The sequence below is a fragment of the Nesoenas mayeri genome (genome assembly GCF_963082525.1).
Source record: "Nesoenas mayeri genome assembly, chromosome: 8".
Classification (NCBI taxonomy): Eukaryota; Metazoa; Chordata; class Aves; order Columbiformes; family Columbidae; genus Nesoenas; species Nesoenas mayeri.
In genome coordinates, this window is record NC_137554.1 from 33,100,098 (window position 1) to 33,118,339 (window position 18,242).

General features: G+C 48.3%; 1 protein-coding gene across 1 annotated transcript; it reads right to left on the bottom strand.

Moving 5' to 3' along the window:
* Positions 1-4,387: 4,387 nt before the first annotated feature.
* On the bottom strand, positions 4,388-15,804 carry LOC308043142 (vitamin D3 hydroxylase-associated protein; the record flags this gene model as incomplete). Its single annotated transcript, XM_080349062.1, has 15 exons — positions 15,399-15,804; positions 14,329-14,442; positions 13,859-14,002; positions 13,394-13,527; positions 12,882-13,088; positions 12,305-12,345; positions 11,749-11,873; positions 10,853-10,978; positions 10,012-10,109; positions 9,292-9,391; positions 8,678-8,721; positions 8,031-8,070; positions 5,807-5,915; positions 4,807-4,952; positions 4,388-4,516 (listed from the first exon to the last, which is right to left on the bottom strand). Exons 1-15 carry the CDS (start codon positions 15,606-15,608, stop codon positions 4,388-4,390), a joined length of 1,767 nt encoding a protein of 588 aa, XP_080205188.1. The 5' UTR covers positions 15,609-15,804.
* Between the last annotated feature and the right edge of the window lie 2,438 nt (positions 15,805-18,242).

Here is an 18,242-nt window from a genome sequence, read left to right on the forward strand (position 1 = left end):
AATGTGGTCCTTGGGTCTCTGGGGACAGAGGCAGAAAGAAAAGCAAAGCAGGAGACCTTTCCTGCCTCCCCAGACCGGTTCCTCTTCCCAGCACTGCCCCTTTGGGTCAGCAAACAGTTTGTAAGTCCAAAGATAACCCTTGCAAAGCTGCTGTCAGTGGAGTGCGCAGTGGTGAATGATTGACCAGGAAACAGAGAAGTTTGGCCAGTGACGCATAGGGCAATGGGTTTATAGAGGCTTCTTGATATACGGGAAGTTCTGTGCTGGAGAGGAAGGGCTGCAGGATCAGCTGAACAAAAGCAGCAAGGAAATGGCTTCTATTTCCTGCATAGCTTGAGAAGACAATGGGGGAAGGGGAAAAAACATCTTGAAATCACAAGACTTCCCTGCACGAGGATGGGGAACGGTATGACAAGAGGACACATAGCTGTGGGGCACACACTCACCAAATCCATTAGCCCATGCTGGTCTCCTGGTGGCCAGAGGCTGTTTCAGGAGGTCCATGAGATGGTGCTCTGCACTGCCACCATGTCTGTATGCACCAGAAGGAGAGGCTGGTCCACTCCATGACAGAGCATGCTGGTGTTGCCTTAGGAGCGGAAAATCCCACAGGGTTGCAGCCCAGAAGCAAACTATTTCCAACAGACATGGGGACAACTGGTGCCTGAGGTCTTTCCAGCACAAATGCTGCTCGCTACAAGCACACTGAGCTGAAAGCAACAACCTGGCCTCAAATGGTGTGGTCTGTCTGTGATCTTCTCTGCTGGTTTTGGATGGTAGGTCTTCCTATGCGTCCCACCTTGAAAACAGCTGTTGGGCAGCTGGATTGTGCATTGCAAGACTTTGCAAGGTTGCATTTGATGGCCAGAAGCCCAGAACCTGATCCTACAGAGTGTAGAACTGACTATGGAAAGGAGGGTGAAGAGCCTTCTCCCATCAGGGTGAGGCGGTCTTCTAATGCTTGACTTTCTACGTCGTAACAAATTAAGCTGGCCTTTTACTGTGCTCCCTTTCAGTGGCATCCCTGCTCAGAGGCTGCCTCTTCAGCCAAGGCTCTGCTGGCTTTACAACAGCAGCAACATGGGCACATTCCTGCAGCCCATCAGCTTCTGCCCCATGGTGCTGGCCACAGCAGGTGCCTCCAGAAGGTCCATGTGAACACAGTCTAGCATGCAGTAACACCCAGCCCTCTCCCAGCCTCCAGGAATCCATGCAAGGGCTTCCCAAGGCAGAGATGGGCTCTTTTCCTATGTGACAGCAACACAACCTGTACGATGGGCTGAGCAGACCTGGGAAGGTTTTTTCCCTGTGTTGAGAAGCGTCAGAGCATTGGCTTCCCACATTTGCATATGCATGGGGACCTGCGCTCCCATCCTGCCCTTTAGACACTCAGCAAATGTTTATTGGAGATGGAGACAGAGCCAGCTGTGTCTGGCCTGACCTGGCGTTTCAAAGGGCAGATCTATCAGCAGGCACAGCTGTGTTTACAGCTGGCCAGACCCAAGGGAAGGAGGATTGAATCCACCTTCAGGACTGGGATGGTTTCAAAATCCAAGCCAGTTTTGCACCCCCCAGGTAGACCTGCTGAGGCACTCCAAGAGCCATATGAAATTAAAGAGTCTCTGCCATGGAGGTGAACAGCTATGTGGATGCAGATGGTCACAGTGGGTGGGTTTGTGTGGACCCACATCTAGGCAAGAGGGAGCAAGCAATGCTTGGGAGAAAAGTCTGCTGAGAAAGAGACCATATGGGGAAACTGAGTCAGGAAAGCAAAGGGATGTCCTAAGTCAAACCTCAAGTCCATAATAGAAGTGGGCCTGCCCAACTCACAGATCAGTGTTCACTCCTCCACGTTGCACCGGGGTGCACTAAATAACCAAGGCCAAGTGCAAAGTGTTTGCAATGTTTTTCTCACCTGACTTCATTTACAAAATGAAGTATGTTAACCACGCTGCTCTGAAAGAATTTTACAGACATTTTATAAAATGCTGAAATCACAGTGAAATGAGCTGGTCCCCTCTAAAGAAGTTGTTCCAGTTGGCTCAGAGGACTGAATAAGAGCTTTCTGGGAATTCTCCAGTTTCTGACTCATTTCAGCCTGGAATATCTATTGGAAGCATGAGACTTTCCTCAGTTCCAGTCCAGCTCCACCAACACTCAAAGCTGGTAAGAAACTACTTAATCTGCACATTTCCAACAACCAACAATATCAGCTGAGAGATGAGAGTCTGTTTCTATCAATGCTTTTTTTTCCATTGCTCACCCTGTTGGGGCAAAGATGCTGCAGAGAGCTGTTAGTTCTTCACCACTTACATATACACACACAGGTACATGATTAAAAGCCTAAGTACAAATCTATCAACACACACATATACACTTTAATCCATGGATACTTGAATATTTGTGGAGGTACACCTATGCCAAAATTTCTCACTTTGGATTAGCGGATTACTCACTTTTAATGCATCATCACTTCTCACCGGGAAATTGTTGAGTCTTGAGAAATCTGTCTTTGCCCATGGCTTCGTGGCATCAGTTTGTCACGAGGTGACTCTGGGGACATCCCAGCCAGAGGGAGATGCAAAGTGGCATACCATAGAGTTCGACAAGTCTCACTTTAGGATCACTGTTTATAGGGTTGTGAGATCTATTGGATCTATTGAGTTTAGTACCACTCTGGGGATGAGGTAATTTCTAGTGCTTCCCACCATTTATCTACGTCCAGAGCTTTTCAGGCTGTATAGTTCTGTACTGTCTTGCTCAGGCTACAATCCAGTAGCAGGTTTCCAGGAGTAATTGGTCATTGCTACCTTTCTCAGGCAGCAGGAGGGTCTTTTCCCATACAACAGGAATTTTGAGAGCATGGAGGGGGGGCCTCACTGCTTTGTCTCACAGCACTTACATAATGGGAATTGTTTTCCACAACATGCCATGTTTGTCTGGGAATCCAGGTGCTCAAATGGCTAGGGGCAGGTTGCAACCACCACACCTTTCCTTGCAAAACAAGGTCTGTGCATGCTCAGTTCCAGCCAGGAATACTACCTGGGCGGGTTACCTGCTTAACAACGAGGTCCTAGCTCAAAACCCTTTGCTCCTGGCCCAAGACAGCCTTGGTTGCTTGGCAGAATTCCATCAGATGGGAGCTCTGTGGCTGGTGGCACCAGCAGCATCCTGCAGAGATGGGGCATCTTCTGGGAGCAGGGCTGTGCCACGGACCTGCTCCTTGCTCTGTGCTGAGCAGAAGATGGTAAGTCAGGCTCAGAAGCCGGGACTTTGTGTGATTCAGACTTGCTTGTGACCTTGCAGGGCTGCTGGATAATGGCAACATCTCCGCACAGCCCCAGGGAGGCAGGTAAATGACAAGAACGGTGTCACCCTTTGGATAGCGGCTTTCTCCTCCTGTTGGGGAAATACCGACTCCAGCCCTGGTGCATGGAGAGATACAAAGGCTTGGAGAAGACATGGATCATCGCTAATGTTGATGCCTTGTTTCAGGGCACACTTGCTTATTTAAAGCATTTTGGTCTCCGCTATCATTCCCACTTTCTCTTCCAGCCTCTTCCTCCACCTTGAGAGTGAAGGATGGGTTGAGAAACAGCACACAATTGTCATAACTGGAAGCACCAAACAGTGCAAACAGTCTAAATGCAGCCACAGAAATGCTTAAACTCAGTTTTCCCTCAAGTGCTCATAGGCAATAAAAAGAATCCCCAGTATTCTTTTCCCATTCCTTAGCTGGAAGAAACAATGAGGAACAAGAGTGAAGATAGACCACTTACCACACTTACCACTTCTCATAACTTATGCTTAAACAAAGACAATTCAGTTTTCCACTATTCACTGCACAATTAAACTGCAGAGCCCGCTGCCACCGGACCGTGTGGAGATCAAGAGAGTAAATGAGTTCAGGAAGGGGCCCAACAAGTTCACGAAGGAGAGCTTTCTGGGCAGCTATTAAAAATGATGCGCTGACTGCAAGTTTTTGCCAAAAAAGCCTCTTAGCAAACCCATGGCACAGCCAGAGAGGGAATCTTACACTTACCAGTTTATGTTTTCCCATAAACATCTGCTCCTGTTTGCTGTTGGAAGTAAAATATTGGGGAAAACAGCTCCTCGACCTCATATCATGCAACAGATATTGTTATACTATAGTTATTAGATTCCTTTTTTTTATTTTTACACAATTTAACTCTAACAAAGAAGGACAATTTGGACAGAGATGAGATTTTTGCTAACTATTTTTAAACAGTATTTATTGCCAATTTATCGAAACGGTGATTCAGAGTCTGCAAATCACAATCTACTTTGCTTTGTGCATCAGGTGGCTGGAGGGAAGGGCAGGGAGTGAAAAATGAAGTGAATCATAGCGAAGGCAGGTTCCCAAATATCACACATTTCTCTTTGTGCCGTGGGTAAGCGTCTCCACCTCCTTCATGAAGCGAAGGCACAGCTCCTCCTGCCATGGCAAAGCCACGCACTGCACGGCCACCGGCAGCCCCACGGCTCCTTCCACAGCCTGAAAAATCAAGCATGGGGCCAAGTCAGAGACACAAGAGAGAACGCTGTCTTTTGACATTATAGAAAGAGAAGATGAAGGAAGACATGTAAGGGGACTGATGTACAAGGCTGATGTACACCAGCCTAGCTGTACCACATGCAGGGCAGCAACATGGTGTATGCAAACCGCATTACTAAAACGCTCCCATTCTGATCAGGACGTGTAGACAAGCCTTGGGACAATGTGCCAGAGGTGCCACTGTGCCAGTCATAACCTTCTGCTAAGGCTTAAGTGCTTTCCCCACTGACCTCTTTCAGTCTCTTATCCCAAGGGTCTCTGTAGTGCCCTTGGTAATGCTTCAGTTCTTCTTCATCAGCTCTCGTGACCGTGCTGACTGGCACCACCCCAGCAGGGAAGTTTAAGACATTGTATAAATTGGTATAAGAGGTCGCAGCTGGAAAAGATCACACAGAGCAAAATGGTAAAATTTAGTGCGCTGAGCCGGCAATGACTTTTGGATGACAATTTGGGTTGCGGGATCTCACGCTGGAGTTGCTGGACCTGAAGAGACCACCAAAACATGCTGTTTTTAAAGGGGCTTTTGATGGAGAGCTTTGAGGGCCACATGGCTGCTGAGATGTGAGAGAGACCCATGCCTTCAGCTGTCAGTCAGGTGCAGGTTAGATCTGCTCTGGGGAGAGATACCAGGATGGGATCTAATTCAGAGTCTGCATCTATGTCTCCCATACCCCAGGGAAAAATCCCAGCTAGCTTTTCAAGATAATCCATATGCTCAGTTTTGAAACACCATCTTGGGGATTTTGGAAGCCAAAGGGCCATTGCTAGAGATGGAGGACCCTGGCTGTTTGCTGGAAGCTATTAAAAAAATGCCTTTTTTTCTGCAAATCACAGGCAATGAGTCTTTCTGCTCTCTATAAAGTCTTGGGAAATGTACGGTGGCCACATTCAGAAGAGCTTGGCCTTGTACCAAGGTCTACCAGCTCTTTGACAACTATCCTCACAGCTGCAAGAGTAGCTCTTGGGCTGTTTACAGGACGGATGGTGTGGGGGAAACTCACCCATGAATGAGTGGACATACGTGCCACTATTTGCTGCCCCATAATTATCCAAACATCTGCAGCTCAGATGAGGTGGGGGCATGAGAAGACCTATCCAGAGGAGACCTGTCCTTTGCTTTCTTCCCCAGAAGGAAGACCAAGCAATGCACATGGTTTAGGGAATGTCCAAAAGATCTTGCTCCAGCTCTGCCCACAAGCACCACCATAGATACAACTTAATGGAGATTACCAAATAGCTTCCCAGCGTAGCCATGGTTAAAGGCTGGACCCAGCATGGGACAAAGAATCACATCCAGTCTCAGCTTCCTCCACTTAGCAATGAATTCAGTGCGGTAAGCCTAGAAGGAAAGACGGAGGATACAACAATGTCTGTTGGACAGCAGTGGCAGATCAATGCCTACAGCATAGGAAAAGGAGGAAAAAACCTTCCTTTATGCAACTGAAAAAGTCAAATAAAACCCAAGATGTGCTTTGAAAGAGCTGATGGATTTTGTTCTTTGACCCTCAGGTTTCCTGTCAGAAAACCATGTGCTGCCACGATCTGGACATAAATGCTAGATGGACGTTTCAGAGTTGATTTCTTCCCGTGAACAGTTTTGTCTTTGAGTTTTATTGAATGGAGATCAACGATAGTTTGAAGAATTACATCTAGCTGACTAAAAAGTCAAATTTCCTAAAAGCTTTGGTTGTTTTGGTACATGAGTCTAGAAGACATGAATTCAAGTATTTTCAGAAAACCTTCTTTCATTCTGCATCAGGACACAGGTAAGAAAAAGCAGCAGCAAGAGGCAGCTACACAAGCCCAAGATCTGCCCCCCACAATGCAGGAGGCAGCTTTAGGCCTGCCCTGTAGATCTAAGAGAGACCTAGATTTGTAGTCTGGTTTACCACAGCTTTCCTGAACATCAAACAATGAATGAATCAATCCATCCTCAAAGCGATGTTCCACTTCGTCTTAGTAAATAGATGCAGATGGACCACAGCACGGCTGCTTCTGCAGCCACATTCTGGTCACAGGGACACATTAGTTCACCCGTCCAGCCCCTGTTCCACACAACTCTCTTACTCCAGGTTTTCTGTACATTGTCCACATCTCTCACGAAGGACCCAGCTACGAGGCTGCTTTTTAGTCTGACCTCAATTTCCGTCTGCAGTCTGACATCCTTCCTCCAGAAAGTGTAACAAATGAGATGTATTTCCAGGAAAAACAGTCAGTGTAGCTAACCTGATTTCTTTTTTTTCTGAGAGGAAATCTGGTCGCTAGCCAGAAGTTTTGAATCAGCTCTTGTTTGCAGGAGATGAAAAAAATGTGAATATGGTTTCACTGGAGAAAAACAATTCAAAAGATCTCTGAGGCCAACAAAACTTTTTAAGAGTTTCCATTTGGGTGTTTTTTTGCAGGGGGGAGAGGAACCTGTTTTCAAGGGAAAAAAAAAGCCAAACAAGCCCATTTCCTTCCAAACACTCCAATCAACCCAGTGACCAGGCGGGTTGGTCCATTGAGCGACTGGCACTGATGGAGGCTGCATAGTGTGGGCTGGGGACACATTTCTCCTCAGGGAGGGTCACGAGGGTGTCCCAGTGTCAGAGTTTAAGGACAAAAAGACCAGGACACCCAGGGAACACAGATCCTGCCCTATGGGAGGACACCGAAACAGCTCAGCTTCTCCAGCCTTGCGAAACACCAGCTGAAAGGGGATACAACTGCTCTCTATAAATAGATCAAGGACAAGGGAGGCAGTGGGAATATCAGAGAGGAGAGGTGCTTTTTAAAGCTCAAGGGCAGGAATAAAATGAGGATATGCTGGAAGTGAATAAACAGCACGGGAAATAGGAAAGTTTCCAACCATCAGAGCAGGGAGGAGAGGAACTGGCCAATAAAAACAGATACGAGCATAAAACTCAACTGGTTTTAAAGAGGAACCTGATCAGTTTGGGGGCAGCACGCAGCTGTCCAGAATAACGCTTCCTGCCTTATGTTCCTGATCCCAAATGAGTTCAGACAAAATCCACAGAAGCCAAGAAGCTCACAACCACAATTTTTGACTCCTAAGGACTCTGCTTGATAGTTCAAGCATGTGACAATAGTGCCTAATGTCTGAAGTGAAGGATTTGAACCAAGAGACAGAAGGAAGGAAAAATTAAGCCTCATCTTTAGAGGCTGTTCATATGCTATTTCTGCTTAGCAAATATAGGGCAAAGGATAATCTTTCTTCCCCATCCTTCAGTAAGTAGAGACCTCCACATAAACATCTATTGCCTTAAGCTCTTATCACTTCTTGCAAAGCTTGACTTTCAAATAAAAGCCTAGCTGCTTTATTTCCATATGATCCATTTCCAACCCTGAATCCATCACAGAGCTCAAAGCAATTGCTTAGAAACTTTAGGGATCTCTCACTATATTTGTTAAAAAAAAAACAAAAATAAAAATAATTTTAAAAAAATCACATTACCGCTGCTGCTCCGTGCTGATCCCAGAGGTTTTTGGCAGACCTGGAAAGGTGGCAGAATTAATCAGCTTTGGGACTGTGGCAACAGAACACAACAGAATACACAGAGAGCCCCTTGTTCTAGAAACCACACAACCCTTCTGGGAACAAGCTCTAGTTTCACCCAGCTGATTATGCTGTGTTCACATGTGCCTACAAGTACAGCAAAAAAAGCTTACAGTAAAAGCATGCCAACAGCTCTAGGTGCTCTGGCACCTAGACAAGGATCACGAGACTTTTAAATTCACTTGCTCCCAGCTTGGTGTGCGTCTGTCTCTCTTGGAGGGGCAGGTACTTCACCCTATTAACATGATGTGATGATCTGGGTACCAGAATCCACCTGATGGGGAAGGTAGTCTGTGTCTCTCTGTGCTGATTCCCATAGAGACAGCCCTGCTGTGATGAGCATCTTTGATCTCTTAAAATAATCTCTGGCTGCACAGCCCTGGATAACACTGTGCTAAGCCCAGGTGGTGCTAAGTCCATATTCGTCTGGCCCAGCCTGTGCCCTGTGACATGGCTTTGCACAGTGAGCTGGCATCTACCTGCATGACCTGGTGGACACATCCATGTGCATCCCCTTTCTCTAGAGCTACTTGGGCACATCTTACCCCACTCCACAGAGAGCGCTGAGATCCCGAGCGATTCGTGGGTACTTTTGGAAGAAAGAGGAAAAATTTGGGTTAGTCAACAACAATGCAGCTGGAATAGCTGGCTACCAGGTGGTTGCATTTTGGGCACACTTCTTGTCCTGGTAGAAGTGGCTCTGAAGAACAGACGAGGCGTCCAGTGAAGTAGATTTACTCCCACATGAATTCGTACATTTAATCACAACAACCCATGCAAATAAAGCTCTAGACCACATTGCTAGCCCTGGAGAGCATCTTCTGGATGTGGAGATGCTGTTTAGATCCTTGCTAGCAACACCCAGTCTCTTGATGCCCATTGCTGGATGAGCAGTGTGGCTCATGGGTTCCTGAGAATGGATCATATTTTGACCTTCCCAGGCAACACACGCACAAAAGGCTGTCAGACTCACTTGATAAGTTCAGCCTGGGTTTAGGGACTAAGTGTATTGAAGTGTATGTCACTATGAAGCCCATCAGGCACTTAACATGAAGCAACAAAGCACTGGCAGAGAGGAGCAGCTTCCCTCCCTGCATGTGGAAATCTCCCCACCTTGCAGATTTCCTACAACACAGAGAAGATGCATCCACACACTTACTATGGGTTTCAAGAGGATAGCAAAGATCCTTTTCACCAAAGCAGGAAGCTTGTAAGTATTGAACTGGGATTTCAGGTTGGGATCCACGATGTCTCCTTTGCTGGAAGGGCAGAGAGTGAAGGAGAAGTCAGGACAAGCCATCTATGCTGTTTCCAAAGCAGGGCTTGTCTTAGAGGGGAGCTGCTAGAAGACAAAATCTGCCTGTTTCAATCCAAAATGCTGAATAAGAGATGCTCATGTGGAGTTTAGATGCTCAGGTGTAAACGCTCACTGCAGAAATTATAGAGAAAAAAGTACTTTACTGCCAATGTTGACAGTGCCATAAAAGCTCTGGTGGGGCCACATACAACTCTGGCCATGGTTCACCTTGAAATGAGTGAGCGGCTGTGTGGCCACCAGCCAGGGCTAAACCACCGCCCCTCCACGGGGAGTTCTAGAACGTGTGCTGTTTCCCAGGGGCCATGGACTAATCACACACACAAAACCAGTTGCCACAGCACTGCTGACACATGGTAGCTTATCACCCTTCTGCATTATCCATGTGTGTGAACTGCTCTTGTGAATTAGCTGCTGCTCACACTAAATTCATCCTTCCGAAAATTGCTCCTCTGCTGCCCATTATTCAGTTTGCGCTCACAAGGATATAAACACTCTGGATGCGCCCACTGGCTATAGAGTGTCAAGTCTCATGGTCCACAATGCAATGACGGTTTTACTCACAAACAGTCCACCATGTGAGCAGCACCATCCGAGAAAATCCCTCTGGTGAACAGCTCGTCTATCACGTAGTCAATCTTGGGCGGTGCAAAGGGAACAAGCTGCAAGAAAAGCATCCTGTTCAACAGGCAACAGAGATGAATGATTCTGCAAACCTCCGTGACCTGCTAGTGAGATGTGTGGGAAGTGGTGGGAAGCTCAGACCCTCCTTGCTGCTGTAGGACAGCAAGACCTCGTTTTCACAGGGACCTGGGTCAGTAGCGTCTGCCCACTGTCCTTTCCCATCTCCAAGGCATTAATGCATATTGTGACCTGGCACAGGCTCCAATCCCCCACAGGTTAGAGAAGAATTTTTAGAGGTTTCAACACACCAAGTATTTTTATTATGTTTGCATCATTGGAACAGCGCCCATATAGAAATCCCCACTGGTGGAACCACAGAATAATTTAGTCTAGAAGAGGTTCCTGAGGGTCAACTGCTCCAACTCCCTTCCCCTTTACTCACCGAGAAATTTGTAAACTGTTTTTAACAGCTGAGGGATCATGGAAACTGTTGTGAGCTTGATCTTTATGGGAACACAAAACATGATAGAAAGAAAAGGTGCTTTAGAAAAGAGGTGACTTGGAGATATCTGAAGGCGATTCTCCTATCTGCCAGGCCAAGCATATAAGCAAGATCGGTTTGGGAAACTAACTGTTGTATTTCCCTTCCTCTTGGTGATCCTTGCAGTAGGGAGGGGTGGTCCCTGCTTTATAAGCAGCAAAAGCGGAGATGGGAAGTGACTTTTCAAACTCTGAAGGAGCAGGATAACAGCTCCAGGCAACCACAGGCATGAAAACCCACCGTGTGCCCTGCATCCTGGAGGAGCTTTCTTGTCTGCTGGACGGCTCGTTTCATGCTGGGTGAGGGCTGGAAGTAGCCATCTCCTTCATAATACCCAATCCGAAGTGGCTTTGAACTGGTGTAAACCTGTGAGAAGAGGAGCCATCACTTGCACACACAAGACATACAAGATTGGACCGTTCCCAGGACTCAGGGAGGCAGCAGCTGAGGTCTCCTGGGCTGGAGCAATGATGGGAGCAATAGGGCTGGTGGAAAGCAGTGTTGTCCAGAGCACAGGTCTGCAGGAGTGGTCCTTGGTCTGGTCTTTCTGACCTCCTGCCATGGGAACATGTGCCAACACCGGGACAGAAGGTGTGATGGTACCTGCACAGACCACATGCCTGGGGTGCCTGGCTATGGACCAAGTTCAGAGGCCTGTTCCTCCAGGTAAGTGACTGGTTTGTATTGTCTGCATGTCAGGGACAACTGATAGATCCTAGGACCTGAGCCAGAAAGACACAATCGGATGGCAGAAGCAGAGAGCTAATGACAAAGGGCAATGATTTCTTCGGTCAGTGATTGTTAAATCAGGCTTTCTGACTAAAGGTGTGAATTCCTCTGGTCAGCAGAAATCAGCTCCTTTAGGGACTGGGCCAGGATGGGGACAACAATTTTGTTTTGGACGTCATCAGGAAGGGAAGGGGGCAGTGTCTGACAGGTCTTATCGGGGGAACCCAACAAGGACCTGCCAACTCTGCTGTGTGGCTGCTTCTTGTGGTTGCTGATGCTGAGTGTCCTCTGTTCAGAAGGACACTCAGGGTTCCTTGGGTCATTCGAGACATGAAAACAGATAGGAAACTCCCAAGGTCTCACTTTGTTGCTGGGCAAATGGAGACACGGGTTTGTCTGAGCCTTACCTCCTCATTGAAGGGGATGGGGGGCACAGTGGGGTCCAGCCGGAACATCTCCTCGCAGAGCAGAGCCTTCATGCAGAGGGCCAGGCTGTCCACATCTCTCGCCATCGGCCCCAGCGTCCCCGTCACTGCAAGAACAAAGGTCTTATCACTGCAGGCAGATGGGATGGTGCTGGCTCAGTCACTGGCAGGGGTTCAGCATGGAAGAGTTTCCATCAGGCCAGGAAATTGCCCACAGCAATGCCACCTGGCAGCAACTGAAACCAGCAGAGTCTCCTGAAAGCACCTCCAGTGAAATATCCCAGGCCTTTGGGACACACAACTCTCATTTCTCACAAATACATGTTGCATCACCTGAACAGGTAGGTCTTCAATTCCACTTGGATTCAGGAATGAACAGAATCAATGGTGCAAAAATGTAACAGCACAAGGCGGACTCTGATCTAATAGATCACTGGTTTTAACTGTCCAGGAGACACATAATTGAGCAAGTACATTTGCTGGCACTTCAGCAGGAGAAGGAGATGCAAGAAGCGAGGGTTTGACGGGATGGACTTACCTGAAGTCATTCCTACCAGAGGAGAAATCACACCCAGTTTGCTAGGAACAGAATGGGAGAAACAGATTAGCAGCAGCTCTCACTGTAAGGCAGGTCACCACGCTGAGCTGCAGACTCCCCATTTGCCCCAAGTCAACATCTAGGAGGGCAAAAGGTTCTTGACACTTTCTAGGCCAGGAGGACTCCCATGGTCTGTAAGCTGCTACAGGCTAGAGACAGTTTTTATTATCTCCTTTCCCTGGTCTTTTCCTCATCTGTGAACAAACCGTCTCTGATAAACGGAAAACTCTTACAAGCAAAGCATCTGAAAAGGAGATTACCCAGTAGCATTTGCTTTCAGCTTCCTGGGCCAGGCTATTAAAAATTGAGTAAGTCTTTGCTGCGTTAACAGATGGAGGTTATCACATGTCATTAATAGAGCCCTTAGGCTGGCTGACACAAGGAAACAGGCAGGTTAGGGGGATAACTTAAACCTGGAGGAAACCACAGACACTACTGCAAAGTCTTGATGCACTTGTGGGGGACACTTTGCAGTATCTGTGGTGGGTGGAAAGAGGAAACAGATGTTGGGACCTACCTGATCCTGTTGCCTGTGGGTTTGAGCCCGCACAACCCGCAGAAGCTGGAGGGCAGGCGGATGCTGCCAGCTACATCCGAGCCGATGCCCAGGATGGAGCCTCCACCTGCGATCAGAGCTCCCTCCCCTCCCGAGGAGCCCCCGGGGCTCTTCTGGTGGTTGAGGGGGTTCAGCGTCTGGCCAAAGATGAGGTTGCTGCAGTCATAGCTGGGGAGAAAAGGAACAGCAGGCGAGTGAGGTACTTTGGTCTCTGCAAACAGAGCATTCGTGCAGGGATGTGCGTGGAATTAATCCCAGCAGGTAGAATCAGCATGAAGTAGATTTGTTGGGACAGCTGAATTTAAGAAGAAAGAGGCATCAAATGTAAGACAATTTCAGATTGAAACAAGGAGGCAATTAACTCAACATGCATGATTGAACAAGGGTTGGAGCTTGTGAATGTGGGTCAGCCCTTTCTCAGATACTAAGAGTCACACATCACAGTGTTTTCATGAAGGCGAACACGTTATTACTTTATCATCGTCTGTGGGATGTTGGTTTTCACGAAGGGAATTGCCCCCTGGCTCTTTAGAACCTGGACGATGACGCTGTCTTCTTCCTTCACTTGGCCCAGAAACTTGACCATCCCTCCAGAGGAGATGTGGCCCTTGGGAACGGGAAGCAAAAGTCTTTAGATAGCAGGAGAGCTGTGACAATAACAGACAATGTCCTGATGCCTCCTGTGGCAAAGTTCCCACCTAACTTTTCTCACAGACAGAAAAGGACCTGACTACGTCAGGGAAAACTAGATCCAAGCAGGTCAGAAATTTCTGCAGGAAACAAAATTTTCAGCAGAAGAAAAGGCAGGTTTGCTAGTACCACAATATTTGGTCCAGAACACCCTAGTCTGAGGCAACTCTTGGCCAGTCCTTATGAGAATGGGACATCTTGGCCTGTTCCCAGCCCCAGGCCAAGAGGCAGGGGAATTTGGGATGTACCTTGCAGTCGATGTGGTCCTTGATGCTGATGGGAATGCCATAGAGCAGCCCCTTCTCCTTCTGCTTCTTCAGCTTCTGGAGCTGGTCCTCACAGCCATGAATGAAGTCTGTCACGCAGTTCACCTCCCGAGTCACCTCCAAAGCCTCTCCAGAACAGAGAAGAGCAGCAAGACAGATGAATGGATGGAAGGAAGGAAGGAAACAGTATTTAAATTGAGTATTCAAGCTGAAAATTCAATCTCCTCAAACCTCCGGCATTCATTATTCAGACCTTACTATAAACTTCTTGCTGGAATAATTTTCTGCCCTGGATCTCTGTCCTACTTATTTGACCACAAGCCACCCTTCGTACTGACAAATTATAATCCCCAGCATTGCCAGTTCTCAGCAAATGAGCTGGTATTGCAGTTGAAAGGCCTCACTGCAGAAGAGCCCCACAGCATCTCTCCCATGCTGGAGGTATCACTCACTTTGCCCATGTAGGAGTAGAGGACGCTGTCTGGGGATAGGGACCCCTCCTTCAGCTTCTCCACCAGCTCCACCATTGTCAGCGAGAGGACATGTGCAGTCTGGGTGCCTGGATTCTGCAAAGGGTTGGGAATTGGGTACAGAGGGGAGAAAATGACAGAAAAGGCTGCAAATACTCAGTTCTAACAGCTGCACAGAAATGACCTTGAATGGAGAACTTTAAGAGGCATTCCCTGTAGAAATGCAGGCAACCCACATGACACCGCATGTGTTGGTGTGGGGAATTTGCTGACGGGGAATTTGCTGAGCCTTAGTTGATAAAAACAGAACAAAACCAGGCAGAAAACTGCTTCTTGGGTGGAGACTTGCCTGAACATGTAAAAGAGGTTCGACGTGTCTCCATTTACTCTCCTGCAAGCCTTCACCCCCCTTCTAACTCATAGGCAATGTGTTGAGTAGCAGTTCAACCAGCTGAAGTTTTACGGGATTTATCATTAACATGGGGAAAAGAAAAGTACGTGCTGTTTGCAATCTTCCCACGCAAGAAAAAAACAGCAGTAGATATTTATTATGTGTTTAAAACAAATCCCAAATCCAAGGACCTGACCTTCTAAAATCCAGGCACTTCTTCACTTGGGCATGTGCAGGGGGAAATGGGTTTTGGTCACTGATGCTGGAGGAATGTGAAGCCCCCCTGTGCTTTGAGGAAGATGAGGCAGACAGGGTCCTATGGAGGGGCAGAAGTAAGGAGGATGGGAAAGGCTTGGTGGCAGGGACAGAAGAGGAGAAAAGGGGACAGGGAGGTCTGGGTTGATCTGATTTGGAGGGTCCCAAACTCCAATCTTCAGAATTCCCTCAACAGATATATCTTAAGAAATGCTTTCTTTATGCTGTCTTTACAGGAGGTTTTTTGTGACAATGGAGGGTGGTGACCCTCAGAAAAACTGGTAATGATCCACAACATGCGTATGCCCTAACCACTATTTTAAGGGGGATTGATCAGCACTCCCCCATTTCTTTGGTTACCCAAAATACAAACCCTTCCTCCCCAAAACACTGTCCCCCAAATTACCTCTTGCTTAAACCTGTGAACTGCCTTCTCCATTCGCCCCAGGGCCAGATCCCGCTCCCCCCTTGCCTCCTCCATCTTCTGCTGGATCTGCCGACGTTCCAGCCATTTCAGTAGCACAACAGCTGCAGCTGAACCGCAGAGCAGAGCTGAGAGGGTGCGAGGGTCTCTCCACAATGGATCTAGGACCTGCCAAAGTTGCTCTTGGGTCATGATTTCTCTCCCAGTCCTTTACGTTCTGGTCCAGCTGCAGAGAGGACCTGAGTTTCCCAGCTTCTCCTGAGGAGCGCTGTTGAATGCAGGCTGTGCAATCGCCCGCTGTGCAAGATCAGCTCTGAAGCAGATTTGCATTAACAAAGTCCAGAAAAGGAGTTTTTAGACCATGGACTTTGAAAGGGTCTGTCTGCTGGAGAAGCACTGTGGGTCGGGCTGCAAAGCAGCGTGCTCAGCTCACACTGGGTTTGGGGGGTGTCCCCACACAGCTGTGGCTACTCTACTTGGCTACACACAGGGGACAGAGATGATTAACAAAGCTGAACGTCTGCAAAACCCAGGTCTGGACTATCCCTACTATGTTTAATAATTAATTTAATCCATCAACGGGAGGTGCTCAGTGATCGCCTCTGTCCCCCAGCAGCAGCACATGCAGCCCTTTGAGCATGGGACATTTCCCTGCTTGTCCTGGAAAAGCTGGTGCAGGGGGTGAAATTGCACCTATTGAAGCTCAGGAGAACCAAGAGTATGAAGGTGCAAGCAGGACACGGTGACTCTGGAAAGGCAGTGTGCAAGGAGCTCTCTGAAGATGCCTTCAAGGATTACAGCTGCCCCTGTCATTTTCAAACCAAGCCCCTTTGAAAAGCATTTTGGCAACTCAGGTCAGGGGGTGAGCACTCTTGGGAAATCCCCTCTGATGGGTTTCAGCATCCTGTCTCTTCTCCTGTTTCTAAGCCATCTTCCAGCCAGCACAATGCAAAAGGAGCTGGACCACGCAGCCTTGCCAGCCCCAGAAGCTGCCCCGGCCACGTTGCTCCCCACCCACAGGACTGTCCCCAGGAGTATAAGAAGGGGATGAAAAAAAACCAAGCAAATTTCTCTCAACCCTCCAGGATCTACAAGCCTAGGGGGAAGCAACAGATGTCTCTGAAAATTCATTGCCAAGATGCAAGGCAGTGTTGCCATATCTGGAGAGATGCTGGCTCTGCTCCAATTAGAGTAGCAGAGCTTGTAAGGAGGCTGCATCCAGGGTGATCTTTGCTCTCCGATGGAGGCTAAAATTGTTTGGGGCTGAAAGCCAGTGCTCATGCTGCAATCGTATTACCTTGCAGACATGTTACCTACCCGTGGGACTATTCCTGGGAAGAAGCAACACCTCGTTGGGAAATTTGTTGCTACCTCGCAAGGAGAATCCTCCCTATTCAGCCAGGATGGCGACCAAAAAGAGCAAAACAACGCCAATGTCACCAACCTCTCCCTGCTGACTCTGGGGACTGATCTTCATTGCCCTGTCCCAGCTTTTCACACTGACATCCCTCTGCCCAGGCTGGGCTGGGAGCAGATTGCAGCTGCTCCTTTTTGGCAGCCTTATGTCCCCAAAGCTACACAGCAGCTTTGGCCATGCCCGGTGCACTGTCCCATGCGTCCCATGGTCTTCACTCAGGTTTTCCAGTGAGGAGCATTTACTGGTTCAGGTCCAGCGGTGTCTCCATGGTTTTGACTCCTGGACCCCACTCTCCTCCATGCCAGGGAGAGGGAGGTTAAAACAACAGTGACGCAGTGGGCACGGGTGGCATTGCCTTGCCTGGGAAAAGCTCCTCCGTGCTTCGATTTTTAAATGCAAGCAGATAAACCCTGTCCAACATTTTGTGTGTGGGCAGGGAGCACTTGCAGCTGGTGAAAAACCCCACCCAAGCTCTTCCCGAGCTCAACTTTACATAGCATTCAGTCCTGGGATGCCTGGATCAATCTCCCTCCGTCTTTCAAAGCCTGCTGATAAAGAATCAGGCTGGTGGGGGCTGCTTTCTCCTCAGCTGGGACAAACTTCTCTGCCCAGCCCTTGAAAAGACCTCATGCTTTTGAATGACTTTAGCTTAAACAAAACCCAATACATTAAAACAAACCCAAACAAATCTTGCCAGAGCTTTGTTGCAATCCGCTTGTGACACTGCTGCACTGGGAAAACACTTCTGCATAGCGGAATCCCTTTCTGTAGAACCTTTGGAAAGATGCCGGGAGCACCCGGTGCTGCTGCCAATCCTGGTGTCAGCGTCTGGAAAATCCTACTGGAAAACGTGACGCAGCCCCTGCGTCAAACAGGAGGGTGTGCAGGGCCCTGACATGCTGCTTTATACATGCAATACCGTCCGCTGAAGCACTTTGTATCTCTGCTCTGGGGAAAGCAGGTGCCTACAGAGACAGGAGTCAACGATCACTTCAGATCTCCCCTCCATGTGTGCTGGGTGCCAACAGCCCTGCACCATGGGAAGCCATCCAGCTCCCGCCCTGCTTGCTGGAGCCCGCAGGCAGGCACAGCTTTGACCTAAGGTTGCTGCTCCGCGGCAGGGAAAACACCACATTTTGCCCTCAGGAAGCTGAGAATGGAGGGGAAAATCCCTTTTCCTAGAGCACTTCAAGTAGGAGGCTGAACGACTCAGACAAAACCAGTCCCGTGCCTCAGTTTCCCCATTTAGAAGTTCTTGGACTTCTTGGAGGGTGTTGAGAGGGCTATTAAAATCCACCCCTATCCCTCACACAAACACAGACCTGAAATAACAGAGTTTCCAATAACAAAAAATACTGTATTAGGACAATGATTGGAAGAGCTCCACCACTGCGGAGCTCGCCCCGCTT